Below are 20,051 nucleotides of genomic sequence, written 5' to 3' on the forward strand. Positions count from 1 at the left end.
CATCACATCGCAGAAGCAGTCACTTCCCGCATGCGGAGAATTTTCTCGCAGAAGTCATTATCGCTGCTTTTTCAACGAGTCACTGTCAGGCCCGTCTCTTCTGTGCGTGAGCGCCTATTGCTGGCTTCAAATAGTTGTCATGGCTGTACCCACATCGTACGTTCGAACCTGGCAGGTTGACAGACAAGGAGGGAGGGAGGGAAGGAGAGAGAAAAGAGAGAGGCTGCCGGGTAGACAGCAGAGACTACACCACCTAATACCAGAGGGAGAGACAGTGCTGCAAACATGTCGGATAATATTCCTTTGCAGCCTGTCCGCCACAAGAAAATCCATGACTCCAAACAGAGGAGCGGGTAAGAGACCAGCAACAAAAAAACTGCCCTCGTTTGCTTTTATTTATTTGTAGTTTCGGATTGAAGAGATTGTGTTTTAAAAAAAATAAAATAAAACATACAGTAAATAATGTGATACATCTCGGGGTCTGGAATGTTGGTTGTCAGCTCCCCCTCGCCTTTATCCCGAGGCTGAGCTGGCGATGGGTGTTGTATTGTGGTGGGTGGTTTTGGGGGCGGCGTGGAGTGGTTGGCTGACCCTTCTCCAGCTTGTAGCTTCAATCCATTCAGACCTGAAAGGGGGGAGACTTGTCATCGAGTTGTTTATAATACCCATATAAATAAAATTAAACCTATCTATTTAAACTGCGTGCAGCACTCAGCCGGGGAATGTCAGGGTTGTTTATAGCAATAGAGGAAAAGGTTGTTGTTAACTCGGAAAAGCCGAAAGACTGGGATTCCTCCTCTTGTCAGCCACACACACTCACACATAGGCAAATTTTTCGGGCGAGCGGCAGAGATTTCTCTTGTGTATAAATTGTTTACAGATGTCACTGTGGCTGGTCGAGTTGCAGGTGTTTTGAAGTAATATTTTCTGTCGGTGCTGCCCCTTGCCCAGGTTTGGGGGAGGGGGGGGGGGGGATGTGGGGGATCAGTTTGGTTGTTGTGTGCAGGGGAGGGGGAGGATTTCCTGGCAGGTTCTTCCTGGTTTACCGCCATTGAGTGTGGCGCACCCTTCAGCAGCCTCGATCAATCAGAGCAGCAACGTGTGAAAATACTGTTGTGTGAAATGAAACTGTCCCTCACCGACAATCAGAAACTCTGGTCATTTAGCGAGAGGCCGTCATATTCCAGGACGGGAACCTGATCTGTTAAAAGGGTTTTTTTTGGTGGGGTGTGGTGTTTCTATGGTGACCCCTGCCCAAATATTCTGATGATCGCATGGTTCTGTCATGTACCTTGGTTTCAGGGTAGAACACGCACACTGTCACTCCCTTCCACAATGTCGCTCTGGCTCTTTGCTGCTCTCCCACCGTCACCCCGTAAAAAAAAAAAATCAAATCAAATGCTGGGCCCAACCCCTCCTCAGGCCTGAGTTTAGATATGCTCTGATCAATAAATGGCAGCGCACCGCTCAGCCCTCTTCAAGCTACACATTGAAAACAATGAGCTTGCACAACACCCGGTCAGACCAGTGAACTTGCTTTCTGAGAGCATGTGTTTGGAGTTGCCCTGTCAAGATATGCACCTGAAGTGTCAATCATCTGCAGTTGCAGTTTTCCACATATTGGATCATATTTCTCTATAAGGTGCATTATGATGCCTTTCATTTTGGTTGCAGTACATACATCCACCAGTATCAATTGTGAGAATGCTTCATTTTGCACTCGTGTGTAAACCTTTTCTTTTTCTACTCTGTGACCTGCCCATTAGAACCAGAAACCAAAGGCTAAAAGTTCCCCAGCCCGGTGGCGGCAAGCTGAGGGAAAGGGGGTTTGCGGGGAAGGCAAAATGGGAAAATAGTGGGGGGCTGCATTGGCAGCCTACTCCAAAGATTTGGGGAGGGTGGCGCTGCATTGTGTGAAGACCATCAGTTGAATAGGTATAGCTCCTTTCAGCAGGTTGGAGGGTCATTGAAGCCAGAGGCTCTATTCAATGGGGAATGTGCGTGCCATATGAGGCCGGGGGTTGTCCGATGGCCCTAACCTTCTTTGGATTTTATAACAAACCATCCATCCTCAACTGGACAATGAGCGCAGAGGCGGCCAATTTGAAGATGACCTCCAGGAAAACAGCTCTGCCAACCTAGCTCCCGGCAAGTGCAGGCTTGTGACCACCATTTCTTATTGACATCAAATCCTGGAGTCTGTGGGAATATCCTGCTCAAAGAGTGACATGATGTGGCGTGAGGTATTACCTTGATCTCCACAGTAATAAGAGAATGAGTATTTTGGACTTGAGTATTATTAGCAGCTTCCTACAAAACAGAAAACAAGTGATGCCTGGAGCTTTTAAGAGAGCACTTCTCTGCTGTGTCAGGTTGTGCTCTAATTGGCTTATTCCAGTCTCTTTGAGTAGGTGTTACGGACAGGACTAAACTAATTTCTCCACTCACCACCCATCCATATAGAAAGACGTTTTTATTTGCTTCCTTTTATAAGTGGTGGTGTATTTCCCAACCCCTCGGTTTTGGATTGATCCCATTTCTATTAATAATCCCACAGCAAACTTGAGATAGGATGAACTCAAAGGGTTAGTTTATTTGCATACCCACAAACATGGGCGGAGGGTCACAATGTTGCCTCTTTTGCACTTCTATAGAGAACATAAAGATTTACAGTGCAGAGACCAGAGAAAATAAATATTGTTTCACATATGTTCCAGAGTCCAGAATCAAAGTCCAATGAGGTATTCCTTAACGCAGGTCGCCAGACTGAAAACCAGTGCTGTACAATTCATTTTACTGGTGGTGTTGACTTCACACAATGAGATAGGCATGCAGAGATGAATCAGCCTTGTAGGTGATGGTATAGGATTTTTAACAGGAGCAATGCAAATGGGGCCAGGTGACCAGTGGCCAGAGTTCCTTGTCTGTGAGGCTGCTAGTCAGATGATAAAACGAAGACTGAGACTTTGCAGTTCTGCAAGCCAGAGGCCCATGTGACATGGCTCCCACGTTTCTATACTGTCTTTGACAAAAGACCTTGTCATCACTCATCTGACCCAAGATCATTAAATGTCCCAACCATTAAGAATTGAAAGGAATTTTGTGGGGCCCTTTGCCTTAGCAAACAACCAGACTCCTGTTGGCTAACCTGAGTAATAGAATGCAGATGGCCTTTGTATAGCTCTGTTTGAATTTGGTCTGTGTAGTCCACAGCAGTTAGTGGTTCTTCAGGAATAATGATGTGTGAGTTTCCTGAATACACAAATACTAAAGATTGATGAAGACAGTCAGAAAAAGGGGACTTTATAATGGCAAACAAAGAAATGGCTGACCAACTAAATACATACTTTGGTTCTGTCTTCACAAAGGAGGACAGAAATAACGTACCAGAAATGTTTGGGTGTTTAGTGAGAGGGAGGAACTGAAGGAAATCAGTATTAGTAGGGTATTGGTGTTGGGGATTTTTTTTTTTTTAAATGAAGAATACCCAATTCATTTTTTCCAATTAAGGGGCAATTTAGCATGGCCAATCCACCTACCCTGCACATCATTGTGTTGTGGGGGCGAAACCCACGCAAACACGGGGAGAATGTGCAAACTCCACAGTGACCCAGAGCCGAGATCGAACCTGGGATCTCAGTGCCGTGAGGCAGCAGGGCTAACCCTCTGCATCACCATGCTGCCCTCCAAAATCATTATCGATTGTTGCAAAAACCCACCTAGTTCACTAATGATCTTTAGGGAAGGAAATCTGTCATCCTTACCTGGTCTGACCTACATGTAACCCCAGACCCATAGCAATATGGTTGACCCTTAACTTCCCCCTAGAGGGCAATTAGGGATGGACAATAAATGCTGGCACAGCCTGTGATGCCCATGTCCCATGAATGAATCAAAAGAAGTGTCCCTCGAAATGCATACATTGATGGTCATCGAGAGACTCTGGAAAAGATCCTATGGATTGGAGTTAATGTAACCCCACTATTTAAAAAGGGAGGTAGAGAGAAAACTGGGAATTATAGACCAGTCAACCTGATGCCGGTGGTGGGGAAAATGCTAGAGTCCATTATAAAATATTTATTATAGTAGAACACTTGGAAAACTGTGGCAGGACCGGACAGAGTCACCATGGATTTACAAAAAGGAAATTATTTTTGACAAATCTGCTGGAATTCTTCAGGGATGTAGAGTTGGTGGGAGGGAGCGAGTGGATATGATTTATTTGGACTTTCAGAAGGCCTTCGACAAAGTTCCACATAAGAGATTAGCGTGTAAAATTAAAGTGCATGGGATTGTGGTTAGTGTATTGAGGTGGATAGAAAACTGTTTGGCAGAGTTGGTGGGAGGGAGCGAGTGGGTGTGATTTATTTGGACTTTCAGAAGGCCTTCGACAAAGTTCCACAGAAGAGATTAGCATGTAAAATTAAAGTGCATGGGATTGTGGTTAGTGTATTGAGGTGGATAGAAAACTGTTTGGCAGACAGGAAACAAAGTGTAGAATTAAGACGGTATTTTTCCAAGTGGCAGGCAATGACTAGTGGGGTACCCGCAGGCATCAGTGCTAGGACCACAGCTATTCACCGTATATATTGATGATTTAGATGAGGGAATTAAATGTAATATCTCCAAATTTGCGGATGACACAAAGCTGAGTAGGAGGGTGAGCTGTGAGGAGGATGCAGAGATGATTCAGTGTGATTTGGACAAGTTGAGTGAGTGAGCAATGCATGGCAGTATAATGTGGATAAATGTGAGGTTATCTACTTTGGGAGCAAAACAGGAAGGCAGATTATTATCTGAATGACTATAGATTGAGAGAGGGGACAGTGCAACGAGACCTGGGTGTCTTTGTACACTAGTCACTGAATGTAAGCGTACAGGTGCAGCAGTTGGTAAAGAAGAAAGATTGTTTGTTGGGCTTCATAGCGAGAGGATGCAAGCACTGTAGCACGGATGTCTTGCTGCAATTATACAGGGCCTTGGTGAGACTACGCCTGGACTAAACAGGGTAGATGCAGGAAGGATGTTCCTGATGGCGGGGAGTCCAGAACCAAGGCTCACAGTTTAAGGATACAGGGTTAACCATTTAGGACTGTGATGAGGAGAAATTTGTTCACCCAGAAAGTGGTGAGCCTGTGGAATTCTCTCCCACAACATTGTAAGTTTCAGGAAGGAGTTAAATAAAGCTCTTGAGGCTAAAGGGATCAAAGGATATGGAGGGAAAGCGGGAACTGGTTATAGAGTTGGATGATCTGCCATGATCATAATTGATGGTGGAGCAGGTTCGAAGTTCCGAATAGCCTACTCCTGCTCCTATTTTCTAAGTTTCTGTGTAGGTAGGTTCTTTTGTCCGGGTCACAGACAGACGTAGGTTCAGCCATTTTGTTCAGTTTGAAATTTTTAGAGCTAGCAATGAGCATATCGCTACATAGTTTATAAATATATATATATATACTGGGTGAGGTCTCAGTCTCATCACAATTGGAGTTTAAGTTCTAACATGACACACTCTCAAAACCACATGTTTTGAAATCTGCTTGTAGCAGTCATCTGACAACAGATCATAAACACACCAGAAAAATATAATTTTAAAATGTAAAAAATTATTTGGACAAGAGATGTAGGTAATTGGAAATACATGTGAATTTTAACTTGAATGAAAGCAGCAATTAAACTAGGATAGGAATAAATATACAATTCGGTGATGGGGTCAAATGAGAAAATGGTGAGAGCTGGAAAAAAATGGAGACAGGTGGCGAGATTCTCCGACCCCCCGCAGGGTCGGAGAATCGCCGGGGGCTGGCGTGAATCCTGCCCCCGCCGCTTGCCGAATTCTCCGGCACCGGATATTCGGCGGGGGCGGGAATCGCGCCGCTCCAGCTGGCGGGCCCCCCCCCCACGATTCTCCGGCCCGGATGGGCCGAAGTCCCGCCGCTAAAATGCCTGTCCCGCCGGCGTAGATTAAACCACCTACCTTACCGGCAGGACAAGGCGGCGCGGGCGGGCTCCGGGGTCCTGGGGGGGGGTGGCGTGGGGCAATCTGGCCCCGGGGGGTGCTCCAACGGTGGCTGGCCCGCGATGGGGGCCCACCGATCCGCGGGCGGGCCTGTGCCGTGGGGGCACTCTTTCCCTTCCGCCTTTGCCATGGTCTCCACCATGGCGGAGGAGGAAGAGACTCCCTCCACTGCGCATGCGCGGGAATGCCGTCAGCGGCCGCTAACGCTCCCGCGCATGCGCCGCCCGGAGATGTCTTTTCCACGCCAGCTGGCGGGGCACAAAAGGCCTTTTCCGCCAGCTGGCGGGGCGGAAATTAATCCGGCGCGGGCCTAGCCCCTTAAGGTTGGGGCTCGGCCCCCCAAGATGTGAAGCATTCCGCACCTTTGTGGCGGCGCGATGCCCGACTGATTTGCGCCATTTTGGGTGCCAGTCGGTGGACATCGCACCGATACCGGAGAATTTCGCCCATGATTTTGACAAGTGCTTGTTAATTCTTGCAGAAGGAATAGTCTTTATGTTTTGTCTCCAGACAAAGGCTTGCTTCTGAGTAAAATTTATGATTTGTGCTCAGCCCCTGTCACTTTATGTCCTTTTTACAGCTGAATAAATGCCCATGGGTTTGTTAATGCTCTAAATTCGTATGGAGACCACAGAGTTAAGCTCTGATGAAAATTTCCATTGAGATGCAAAATAATTTCTATTCATTGCAATAGAAAATAATCTGGTTAAAATTAGCTCTCTGTGATCAAATTACACTCACATCGCTGTGAAAAAGACCTGCCATTGGAGAAGGAATTATTCAGGTTACCTGGTACATAGGGCTTTCAAGTACTCAGGTCAGCTGTCCTGAATGTTGATATTCTTGGAGAATATATGCAACTAAGCTAGCCTGTGTGTTTTCCATGATAACTTTTGACTGTTTATTGTAATATGTGCACTTACCCTTAGGAGGCGAGAATTCAGACTGGAGCAAATGAGGGGAAGTGGGCTGAGAAGGAAACTTGTGAGCAGACAAAGATTAATGTGGAAATTGCAGGAGCCAAAAGTAAATGAACAGTTGAAAAGGAAATTAGCAACAAAAACTGTGAAAAAAAGAGTCAAAGACAGCAACCAGCAAACTATTGGCACGATAGCACAGTGGTTAGCACTGTTGCTTCACAGCACCAGGGACGCTGGTTCGATTCCTGGCTTGGGTCACTCTGCAGAGTCTGCACGTTCACCCGTGTCTGCATGGGTTTCCTCCGGTTGCTCCGGTTTCTTCCCACAGTCCAGAGATGGGTGGGTTAGGTGGATTGGTCACGCTAAATTGCCCCGTAGTGTTCAAAAGTTAGGTGGGATTGCTGGGTTACGGGGATAGGGTGGAGATGTGGGCTTAGGTAGGGTGCTCTTTCAGGGACCAGTGTAGAGTCGAAGGGTCGAATGGCCTCCTTCTGCACTGTAATTTCTATGATTTCTATCAATATGAAACAGACAAGAAAAGATTCTAATTTCAGCCATTCTTCTTTGTGTGTTTGTATTTATTTGTGTACATGAGGAACAGGAAAACCAAAGGTGTGATTTACAAATGTTTTAATATGGGACATAACGAGATCAGAATTTTGATCTGTGCTTTTTAAGTCATATTTTTCACTTCCTTCCTTGCACCACAGCATCTGTTTATGATGTTGCCATGTAAGAAGGATTGTCAGACATGTAAATTAGACTGTCTTGTGCACCAACGATGGGCAACGTTAAGTGTAATTGCAATTTAATTGTAATTAATACTGTTGGATTTGGCAATACCATTTTTGTTAATTGTATTGTGAAAGAATGATTATAGATGACATGGCTCCATTAAGTAAATTAAAAGATACATACAGTAATTGCTTTATGGTGGGTGGTGTTTTGGTGTGATATGAAATTGCTAATCCATAAACAGAAAATATAGTTGAAAGCTTCAAATGTAGACCCTCTGTCAGAACTATATCATTAATGATTTGGCGACTCACCTTCATTAATTTGAAATACCCTATGGTAAATATAGTTTTTCAAAAAATATTCATTCATTGGATGTGGGCTTTGCCGGCTAGGCCAGTATATATTGCCAATCCCTAATAACCCTTCACAAGGTGGTGGTGAGCTGGCTTCTTGAACTGCTGCAGTACTATGGGGGGGGGGGGGGGAATTCTCCAAAATGGAGACCAAGTGTTCGCGCCGTCGTGAACGGCGTCGCGTTGCACGATGGCACGAAACGGGCACGAGGACGACCGATTCTGTCCCCCACAGGGGGCCAGCACGGCACTGGAGTGGTTCACTCTGCTCCAGCCTCCTTTCCCAGCGGCAAATGGGCGCCGCGGCAATCTGCGCATGCGCAGTTGGGCCACGTCAACCTGCGCATGCACGGGGGACTTCTTCAGCGCACCGGCCCCGACTCAACATCTCAACATGGCGTCGGGGTGCAGCGGCCGCCGCGCAACAAAGTAGGCCCGGTGGGGGAGAGGCCGAAGCATCGATCGGTGGGCCCTGATCGCGGGCCAGACCCCATTGGAGCCCCCCCGGTGAAGGAGCGCTTTTCCCCGCCGCTCAGGCCGCCCCCTGACCCCTCACGCAGAGTTCCCGCCGGCAGCGACCAGGGTTGAATGGTGCCGGCCGGGCTCTGCTGTATCCGCGCGGCCGCTCGGCCCATCCGGGCCGGAGAATTGGCGCCCCTGGCCTCGGAGAATCGCGCGTCGCGCCGGGGCATTGTGGGGCGGTTGCGGCGATTCTCCAGCCCAGCGCGGGGCTCGGAGAATTGCGCCCGTGGTGTCGGGACACCCACAGTGCTGTTGGGGAGGGAGTTCCAGGATTTTGACCCAGTGACAGTGAAGGAACGGCGATATATTTCCAAGTCAAGAAGGTGTGTGGTTTGGAAGGGAACTTCCAAGTGGTGGTGTTGTCATGTATCTGCTGCCCTCTTCCTTCTAGGTGGTAGTGGTCTTGGGTTTTTAAGGTGCTGTCTGAGGAGTTTTGGTGAGTTCCTGCAGTGCATCTTGTTGATAATATGCAGGGCTGCTATTATGCATCGGTGATAGAGAGACAAATGTTTGTGGAAGTGGTGCCCATCAAACGGACTGCTTTTCCCTGGATTGTCTTGAACCTCTTGAGTGCTGTTGGAGCTGTACTCATCCAGGCAAGTGGAGATTATTCCATTGCACTCCTGATTTGTATCTTATAAATAGTGGACAGGCTTTGGGAAGTCAGGAGGTGGGTTACGCGATACAGGTTTCCTAGCCTAGACTTGCTCTCGTAACCATTGTATTTATATGACAAAACCAGTTCGGTTTCTTGTCAATGGTAATTCCCAGGATGTTGATACTGGTGGATTCAGTGATGGTAATGCCATTAAATGTCAAGTGTCGATGGTTAGATTCTCACTGTTCGAGAAGGTCATTGCCTGGAACTTGTGCGGCGCAAATCGTACTTGCCATTTGTCAGCCCAAGCCTGGATATTGTCCAGGTCTTGCTGCATTTGGAGATAAGCTGCTTCAGTGTCTGTGGACTTGTGAATGGTGTTGAACATTGTACAGTTATCAGTGAACATCCCCACTTCTGACCTTATGATGAAAGAAAGGTCATTGATGAAGCAGCTGAAGGTGGTTGGACCTGGAACACTTAGGAACTCCTGCAGTGATGTCCTAGAATTGAAATGATTGCCCACAGTTTCCCTTTGTGCGATGTATGTCTCCAACCAGTAGAGATTTCCCCCTGATTTCCAAAGGCTCTAGTTTTGCTAGGGTTCCTTGATGCCACACTTGGCCAATTGCTGCCTTGATGTCAAGGCAGTCACTTTCACCTCATTGACATTATGTGGAATGCAAATGGGTTTTCTAAATATGCACCTGCTGAAGGTGAGCTGTACACCTTTTGGAAAGATTGGTCAGGTTCTTTAACAGCAGATGAATAGACCTAGCCCTGTGTACAGAGTCTGAAAACAGTTCAGCAGGATCCATCCATGTTGTTAATCCAATTCCTTTAGTCTGTAATTAAAGATCAAGACACCAAGAATGTTATTGATATAGCACCTTTAATATAGAACAACTAAAGAAGGGAGAGGGTCCAATTATGTGTCCATGCATTTTTATGCATTTTCATTTTACCTGTCTGTGCATCCTGGATGCAGACTTGTTCTTCTGGTTTATGGACATACCATGAGGTAGGATGAATCAGCCTGAATCAATGGAGGTGAAATTAAAAGAGGCATCGCCCAAATCAACAGTAGTAGAATTTATGAAATATTCAACAAGTTTAGACAAGCCTATTCTAAGATTGTTTAATTGAAATGAAATGAAAATCACTTATTGTCACAAGTAGGCTTCAAATGAAGTTACTGTGAAAAGCCCCTAGTTGCCACATTCCGGCACCTGTTCGGGGAGACTGTTACGGGAATCGAACTATGGCCTGCCTCGTTCTGCTTTCAAAGCCAGCAATTTAGCCCTGTGGTAAACAGCCCCAGCTGAATTGCTGAATAATGTTCCCACTCCCATACAGTTGGTGCTGGAATCCTCTAAGGATCCACCTTTGGATTGTCTTCCTCATTTATTTGTCATTCTATATGAAAGGTGCTATTTAAATGAAGCTCGCTGTTAATAAATTTGAAACAAAATTACAGGTTTATTGATTATATATTTCTGCTCAGTAAAGTATTCCCCAATGGATGAAAGTCATGACACTGAAATAGACTGGGAAAATGAAGATATTAGGAATGCAAAGTTACATCCTTTCGCTTTGTAGAATGATGTGTCTGAACAGATATGGGCGGTGTCCTGCATTATGTTATAAAATGTCACTTCAGATGAATTTTGTCTAAGTTATGATTTGAAATGTTGTTGTTTCTCCATGTGAGTATGTGTGCGTGCATGTGTATAGAATAGAAATTCTGTCTGGTCTATGCAACATTTGATAATATGCCATAGCTTGCACACACATCATGTTTCTTAGGGGAGGTGGTGGCATGTCAGACGTAAAATGGAATTCCTCAGATAGAAGTAGAGGAGTTTTATTTCCCATCTCTGATGAAAGTAATTAATATTGACGACCAGCTCACTGAGAGAATTTGGGGTTTCTTCAAAGACATGTCTATTGCAATAAGTCTACTTTTGATCTGAGGTCAGAAGCTGCCTGGATGAAATATATCAATGACAGCCGTTGTCCATATCTTGTCTGATTGGTTTAACAATTTATCTGCAAATCATTGCTGTGAGGTAAAATTCTCGAGGGGTAAAGGAATGCTCCAAACATAATCTTTAAAGAGACTCAGTTTAATTCAAAATATGTTATTGTTTTAACTTTAGCAAATGGTTTACTGCACCAGTAAAAGCGAAGTATTGTACTTCTGTTTGCCTGCCAATATAGTTTAGTTCTGTATACATCTTCTAATAAATACAATTTGTAGTCTAATATGAAGTGTATGATCTATTAGGGTGGCCATGAGGAGGGTACGATGGGCTTTTGATGTGTGTTTTTTTCCTGCTTTGTAACTTGAGAAATGAGTAATTGTTAATCCTGGAGCTTGGTAATCGATCCTCCTAAGTTTCAATTCCTTGGAGGTATGGCTCTGCTTATGGGAGCTGCCTTGTTCTCACAAATAGCATTGTGAGAAGCCAAAATTATAACTGCAAGACTTGTCCTTTTTCTTTCTCTTCTACTTGTCCTCCTGCCACACCCTGCTGTTTAGAACTTAGTGATGTATGGTAGGTGCAGTTCAGTGGATGGTAGATGCTTTTGGGTACCATGCCTGTGCATCTATTCTTCAATTATGAATTTGAACACCGAGGGTTGGTAGACAGTTCACCTGTGTGACACCATTAAAACCAAGCCTTATTCTATCTTCCACGTTTGTGGTTCCTTTAGGATCTTAGCAGATACGTTAGTGTAAATGGGACCTTCTACTCCATATCAATTAATTGCAGCCATGACCTGCGGTCAGAGTCCCCAAGTTTAGAAATGATGAGTCCTGTGTTGGCTCAGTGGGCATACGCTGTGTATTGAGGGGTATTTGAGCTATCGAGGTCAGTAGGTTGTCAGTGCTGCATTCCATTAGCTGACCCCAGTTAAGATAGCAGTGGGAAACATAGTTTGCTTCAATTTCCTCAGACTGGGGGGGGTGGGGGGGGGGAAAGAAAATTGACAAAGGTTCCGGTTTGTGATCACTATCAAGAAATGCATTCTGAAAAATGTTTCTGTGTGGCAGTTTGGAGGAGGCAGGGAATCAGGTTCAAACATTTTGTTGAAGAAAACAAAAAGCTGCTGATATGGTACTGTGTTCAGTATGAGTTGGCTTCCCTTGAGGAGAAGAAATTGGTTTAGTTTGTCATGCATCTAACAATGCAGGCAGGATATTCCTTCCATTTCACTTTTCTATCGGTCTTTACAATTAGAAGAGTGATGACACTCCTGGATAGAGAGCGGGCTATAAGGATGGGTGCAGATTGGAAACCTGTTGTATCACAAAGGGAGGCAGAGGAGGAAGATTTAGGAAACTGAAGGTAAATAATACACCAGAATCTGATCATTTTCATCCATTGCTGCTGATAGGCTTAGTTGAGGATGTTGCTCAAGAACTGATTTAGCTTTGGTGAAGATGGGTGCACTGGATCTGGATCGTGGAATTTTAAAGGATCCTTTGACATTGGAAGATACGGCAAACTGATGATCTTTTAGAATGTTGCGGGTTGCTTTATTTTAGATCGTGTGCAATGTCTCAGCTGTTGTGTGACAAGTGATCACAGCTGTCAAAATGTGGTTTTCAGAACAGGTTGTTGGATGTACTTGGCCCTGAAGCCTCCTCAGTGAGATAGAAGCTCTGAATAAAAATATTTATTTTTCAGCTTTGCAGTAACAAAGCATCAATCAGGAAGGGCAAAGCCTTAAGGAAGACCTGCAAATTGTAACTACATTGTTCGCCTAGTTTGGCAGAGGCATGCACTCTACTGAGTGCCCTCTTCACTTGTTAGTAAAGGATTGGAAAATTGCAAATGTAAACCAACCATGCCCCTCTCCCCTCTCTTCTTAAAACAAGTGACAAAGGATGAATCTTCAAATTACTGGAATGTGAGATTTGGTTTTGCTTTTGTGAAAGTTCATGATTTTTTGGGATGTAATGTAGAGCAGGGGTTCTGAACCTAGACATCTACCAAAAATGGTTACAGGATACAGATCCTCATTTATCATGGGCAGCACAATAGCACAGTGGTTAGCACAGTTACTTCACAGCTCCAGGGTCCCAGGCTCAATACCCAGCTTGGGTCACTGTCTGTGAGGAGTCTGCACGTTCTCCCCGTGTCTGCGTGGGTTTCCTCCGGCTGCTCCGGTTTCCTCCCACGAGTCCCGAAAGATGTGCTGTTAGGTGAATTGGACATTCTAAATTCTCCCTCTGTGTATTCGAAAAGATGCCGGAATGTGGTGACTCGGGGTTTTCACAGTATCTTCATTGTGGTGTTAATGTAAGTCTACTTGTGACAATAAAGATTATTTCTTATTATAAATGTAAAGTCCTATCTACAAGCCCCAGAATTGTCTGCACCATGACTTTAGCCAGAATTTTACATTGCTCAAGTGAGCGCATACTTGACTTGGAAGCACAAAATACTATGCGAGAAGGTGTCGGGTGCATGTCCCATTGTCATGTGATAGCCCTTCATGTGATATTTCTGTTGGCAGGTGCGGGTGTGAGTACGAAGCACGCCTGCCAACAGTCAAGAAGCCAATTTAAATGAACGGAGCAACAATTGACTGGGATTTTACGTTGCCTGTCTGCCTTTACGGTTAGTGGGCGGGCTGATTGGCAAGGTGGCGTTTACATTTTAGCTGCAATCTTGATCCAGGATGGGGTGAAAGTCAAGACTCAAATAAAATTAACAAATGTGTCTGGGGGATGAGATATGTGTTTGAATGTGCAGCCTACACAGTGGTGGCATAGTTTTTCCACTAATATTTAATTTTTACAGCTACGCAGCTCCCTCAGACAGCTCCGCAACATTTATCCCCTGAGGAATTGGAAGAGCCAGCCCACACATTCCATTTCCTCAGCACCCGCCCTTCTCCTGCCCTCCCTTGCAGCGCTCAGCCATTAATTGGCCAGCCAATGTAACAACGCAATCTCGGTTTGGAGCGAGTTTCGCTTGTGTTCCCTCCTACTCTGACTTCGGGCATGCCTCAAATGTAAAATTCAGGGGTTTGTCTCTCCCTGTCTATAAGAGGTGTCTGTTTTAAATAAAACCCACCACATTGCTCAGCTTTCTTCAGTCACTAAAAATATCCTCAGCAAAACTGTTCTGATTGTTTTCGATCCCTGAATGCTAACCTATCCCTATCCCCCCTCATTGTGTATTTACTGTTTCTTAGAAGTTTATCAAACTCATCTATCTCTGCTTTTAAAAACTGATAAAAGTGGATTAGTTGTATCCCCTCCAAAACTAACTTTTGACATCTGCTTGTTTTTATCAAACACTTTCTTCAAGAAAGAAACATGCATTTTCTTCAGTCATTCATCCATTCAGCTCTCCGCTGACTGTTTCCACACTTCTAACCTATGTTCAATGGCATTTAATCAAAAATGTCATCATTTTATAACTGCTGACTTTTTCTTTGTTTTAAGAATTTGAACATTGCGTCAGAATTTACCTTTGTGTGAGGGACAAAAGAATTTCAACAGTGACCAAGCAGACCACTGCCTGCCTTTCATCTGTAAATTAGTTCTTATTCTGCCAAAATTCAGTTCCGGTTATAGATTTTTTTCAATCCAATCACTGTTCTTTTCTCAGGTTAAAAATCTCACATTTCCTTTTTCTCTCATTTGGTCTCTCTTACACTGCAGCCTAATTAACATGAGCAGATTCCACTCGTATTTTGTATTTGCATTAGATTCTATTTGCATTGAGGTGTGTCCATTAATTGCTGTCAATTACCTGAAAATATATGATGTGGAGATGCTGGCGTTGGACTGGGGTGAGCACAGGAAGAAGTCTTACAACACCAGGTTAAAGTCCAACAGGTTTGTTTCGATGTCACTGGCTTTCGGAGCACTGCTCCTTCCTCAGGTGAATGAAGAGGTATGTTCCAGAAACATATATGTAGACAGATTCAAAGATGCCAGACAATGCTTGGAATACGAGCATTAGCAGGTGATTAAATATTTACAGATCCAGAGATGGGGTAACCCCAGGTTAAAGAGGTGTGAATTGTGTCAAAACAGGACAGTTGGTAGGATTTCGCAGGCCAGATGGTGGGGGATGAATGTAATGCGACATGAATTCTAGGTCCTGGTTGAGGCTGCACTCATGTGTGCGGAACTTGGCTATAAGTTTCTGCTCGGCGATTCTGCGTTGTCGCGCGTCCTGAAGGCCGCCTTGGAGAACGCTTACCCGGAGATCAGAGGCTGAATGCCCTTGACTGCTGAAGTGTTCCCCGACTGGAAGGGAACATTCCGACAGAATACCCTTCGTCGTCCAGTACTTCCCCGGAGCGGAGAAACTACGACATCTTCTTCACAGCCTTCAACACGTCATCGATGAAGATGAACATCTTGCCGAGGTCATCCCCACACCCCCACTACTTGCCTTCAAACAACCACGCAAACAAACCATTGTTTGCAGAAAACTACCCAGCCTTCAGAACAATGACCACGACACCACACAACCCTGCCATGGCAATCTCTGCAAGACGTGCCAGATCATCGACATGGATACCACCATTACACGTGAGAACACCACCCACCAGGTACGCGGTACATACTCGTGCGACTCGGCCAACGTTGTCTACCTCATACGCTGCAGGAAAGGATGTCCCGAAGCATGGTACATTGGCGAGACCATGCAGACGCTGCGACAACGAATGAACGGACATCGCGTGACAATCACCAGGCAGGAATGTTATAATAATAATAATATTAATCTTCATTGTCACAAGTAGGCTTACATTAACACTGCAACAAATTTACTGTGAAAAGCCCCTAGTCGCCACATTCCGGCACCTGTTCGGATGCACAGAGGGAGAATTCAGAATGTCCAATTCACCTAACAGCACGTCTTTCAGGACTTGTGGAGGAAAGCGGAGCACCCGGAGGAAACCCATGCAGGCACAGGGAGAATGTGCACACACCGCACAGACAGTGACCCAGGAATCAAATCTGAGACCCTGGCGCTGTGAAGCAACAGTGCTAATCATTGTGCGACCATGTTGCCCACTGCTGTCTCACAACGACCCAGGTTCAATTCTGCCCTTGAGTGATTGGCTGTGTGGAGTTTGCACTTTCTCCCTGCTTCTGCGTGAATTTCCTCCGGGTACTCCGGTTTCCTCCCACAGTCCAAAGTTGTGCAAGTTAGGTGGATTGGCCATGCCAAATTGCTCCTTAGCATCCAAAGATGTGCAGATTAGTTGGCGTTAGTGTGGGGGTTTGTTCCTAGGTAGGGTGCTTTTTCAGAGGGTCGGTGCAGACTTGATGGAACAAATGGCCTCCTTCTGCACTGTAGGAATTCTATGGTTCTACATATAACAAGTCGACAGGCTCCCACTGCTGAATCACTCGCGATTATGCACTAACCCAAAGTGATACTAGTAGATGGGTGTTCCTGTTTCACCCCTACGCTGTGCTCAATTTGCTGTCCTGAGTTGAATAGCAATTAGTGTCTCTCCAACAGATATTGGATGGGTAAGATAAAGTCAGTCTGGACTGCTGCTGCTGGTTGCAACCAGTGACCTACCTCTGCTGGAAAGTATATGTGTGCAGCTATCATATGAAGTAAGGATCATGTTTGCTGTGGTGCAACTGAATACAGCTTCTTCTGCAGCACTACAAATGTTGGTCACAACTGGCACAATCGACTGTGTTAAGCTGGATTTTCAGCAACAACATCAATGAAAACAAGATACCGAACCTACAGGCTTGGGTCACTGTCTGTGCGGAGTCTGCACGTTATCCCCGTGTCTGCGTGGACTTCCTCCGGGTGCTCCGGTTTCCTCCCACAGTCCAAAGATGTTCAGGTTAGGTGCATTGGCCATGATAAATTGCCCTTAGTGTCCAAAAACATTCGGTGGGGTTACTGAGTTACAGGGGTAAGGTGGAGGCATGGCTTAAGTAGGGTGCTCTTTCGAAGTTCCGGTGCAGACTCGAGGGGCCAAATGGCCTCCTTCTGCACTGTAAATTCCTTGATTCTATGATTGACCACTGCATGAGTGTGATTATCGAAGATAACTGCACATGGTGACAAAATTATTGCTCAGTGCCTGCAACATGTTTCACATTAAAGCAATGTAAGTAAATGTATATATTTAGTTGTATACTTACTTGTTCTACAGAAAAGTGTTTCTGCTGGAGGAGACTGTGGAAGACCTATAACAGTCGGGAGGAGGGGTTGACCACAAAACCAAAAAGGGTATGAACTGCTGATGTAGAGGGCCACTTGGAAGGACAGGGTCTTATTCGAAAAACTAGCGCGAGTTTAGAAGGAACAGATATAATCTGACACACTTTGAGATTACAGATCTGATGAATAAGACTGAAGGAGTGAATAATTTCCGCCTACCTAACAGAGGTAACTGCGCTTTTAAAGTGAACATTGTTTCAGCCTGAGGATGTGATGAGCCTCTATTCAATTCTCTTTTCATTCTTTCTCTGGAATTTCAGGAACGCATTTGGTTTTAACCCACATAACAATTATTCAGAAGGTGAATGCTTACAGCAGTAGTTCTCAAACTGGGGTTCACAGAAATCTTCCTGGAGTCCCTGACGCTGGGTTGGTCTTACAGGTGGACCCATGGGTGATTACCCAGGGCACCCTGGTCAAGAGTGAGTGGGGACTGGAGACATGGAGACAACTCTGCTACTGCTCTTCCGCCTGCTGCCAAAATGCTATTTTGTTGCCTTTTTTCCCACTGTCCTGTGCTCCCACAGTGCTCCTGCTGTATCTGCTCTCCCCAAACTCCTGTTCTCTCTGTGCTCTGCATCCTCAGTGCTCCAATTCCCCTTCTCCTACCCGAGTGCTTTTTCTAATTTCTGTTCCCCTTGACTTCCTGACTTCTCAGGGCTCCTGCCAAAGAAAGCCGCACAACCATGAAAAGCAAGCACACCCATCTCATTGTATCTAAAGGTAAATTCAGATACCATGCTTTCCGAAACTGCTTTCTGAAAAACATTATTAAAACATACTCACATGCACGTACCTTATTATGAATATTATGTCATATTATAATTTAGACTGCGAATCCATGATTATTATTCTATTTGTAAAGGGGTCCTTCAGTCAAAAAGGATTGAGAAGCACTATCTTACAGAATAGACGGAAAATTGTAATGAAAAGTCCAAAGATGTCAAGGTGGGATTATGGGGTTACGGGGATAAGGTGAGGGTGTGAGCTTAGGTAGACGGCTCTTTCCGAGATATGGTGCAGACCCGATGGGCCGAATGGCCTCCTTCTGCACTGGAGGTATTCTATGGTTCCATGGAAAACTGAAAATGCTAGATGGGAGTTCATGCGGGGATGGGGGTTATTTTGTGGAAGCAAGGCGTTGGGGGCATAAAAACCGGTGAGGTCAGGCAGCTGTCAGGGCATCGGGGAGGGGGAGTGGATTGGTGAGGGCTGGCCAGGTCAGGTTGAGGGAGGAGATGGGATCAGTTGTATAGTTACCTCAGAGTTAGACAGTAATTAAATTACTAATATTTTCTGTGTAACTATTCAGGTAGCCAGAATGGCAATGTGGCTGGTATCAGATTGTGCACAGTAGGTTTAGCACAGTAGGCTAAATAGCTGGCTTGTAATGCAGAACAAGGCAGCAGCGCAGGTTCAATTCCCATACCGGCCTCCCCGAACAGACACCGGCATGTGGCGACTAGGGGCTTTTCACAGTAACTTCGTTGAAGCCTACTTGTGACAATAAGTGATTATTATTATTAGCAAATGATGTTGACATTCAGCAGTACACTGGGAATTGGATAAGCTAGTTTAAGGAGTAAGAAAGTGTCACGATTCAACAGTTCATGATGAGTGTAAGTAAAAATAGTAGGAATTTAGATTCTATATTATTTGTACACATGCTTGAGGTTGCAGAGCAAGAAAAAGATCTGAAAGATTTGGTCGATCATGGGAACTATTGAGCTGGTGTATTCAGCGATGCCGTAGTGGTATTGTCACTGGACTAGTAATCCAGAAAGCCAGGGTAATACCCAGGTAACCCAGATTTGAACCCTATCATGGAATTTGAATTCAATAAAAATCTGTATAAAAAGTCTAATCGTCGATTGTCATAATAACCCAAATATCCTTGAGGGAAGGAAATCTGCTGACCTTACCTCATTTGGCCTACATGAGATTCCAGATCCACAGCAATGTGATTGGCTCAATTAAAATGCCCTCTGAAAGGGGCAGCACGGTGGCGCAGTGGGTTACCCTGCAGCCTCACGGCGCCGAGGTCACATGTTCGATCCCGGCTCTGGGTCACTGTCTGTGTGGAGTTTGCACATTTTACCCGTGTTTGCGTGGGTTTCACCCCCACACAACCCAAAGATGTGCAGGGTAGGTGGATTGGCCAAGCAAAATTGCCCCTTAATTGGAAAAAATGAATTGGGTACTCTAAATTAAAAAAAGAAAAATGTCCTCTGAAACGGACTAACAAGCCACTCGGTTCAAGGGCAATTAGGGATGGGAAATAAATGCTGGTCGAGCCAGCGACACCCACATCCCATAAATGAATAATAATTTAAAAATTATCAGAAACTGAAAAAAACTACGTCTGTTATCATGTCTAAGAAGGGCATTTTGAAATTATACCTGATCTTGTGTGACGCCAAGTGTGAAATACTGGGCTGGATTCTCCGTGCCCCCAAGCTGTGTGTTTCCCAGCGGTGCGCCGTTCTATGGTGGTGGGATTCTCTATTCCTGCCGTTTGTCAATGGGATTTCCCATTGAAGACGCCCCATGCTGCTGGGAAACCCGCAGGCGGGGGTGCGCTCCGGCAGGAATAGTGAATCCCAATTGTCTGAGAATTCCAGCCACTGTGTTTAATTTCCACCTTCATTGGACAAGAAAAATATGGATACACTG

General features: G+C 45.2%; 1 protein-coding gene across 1 annotated transcript in view; it reads left to right on the forward strand.

Moving 5' to 3' along the window:
• Nucleotides 1-207: 207 nt before the first annotated feature.
• Nucleotides 208-20,051, forward strand: part of atp9a (ATPase phospholipid transporting 9A) — a 286,828-nt gene continuing 266,984 nt past the window's right edge. The window contains exon 1 of the mRNA XM_072514714.1: nt 208-353. Within this exon, the coding sequence (XP_072370815.1) occupies nt 286-353 (68 nt within the window). The 5' untranslated portion in view covers nt 208-285. The remainder of the gene's footprint in view (nt 354-20,051) is intronic.

Source organism: Scyliorhinus torazame, chromosome 8 (genome assembly GCF_047496885.1).
Source record: "Scyliorhinus torazame isolate Kashiwa2021f chromosome 8, sScyTor2.1, whole genome shotgun sequence".
Taxonomy (NCBI): Eukaryota; Metazoa; Chordata; class Chondrichthyes; order Carcharhiniformes; family Scyliorhinidae; genus Scyliorhinus; species Scyliorhinus torazame.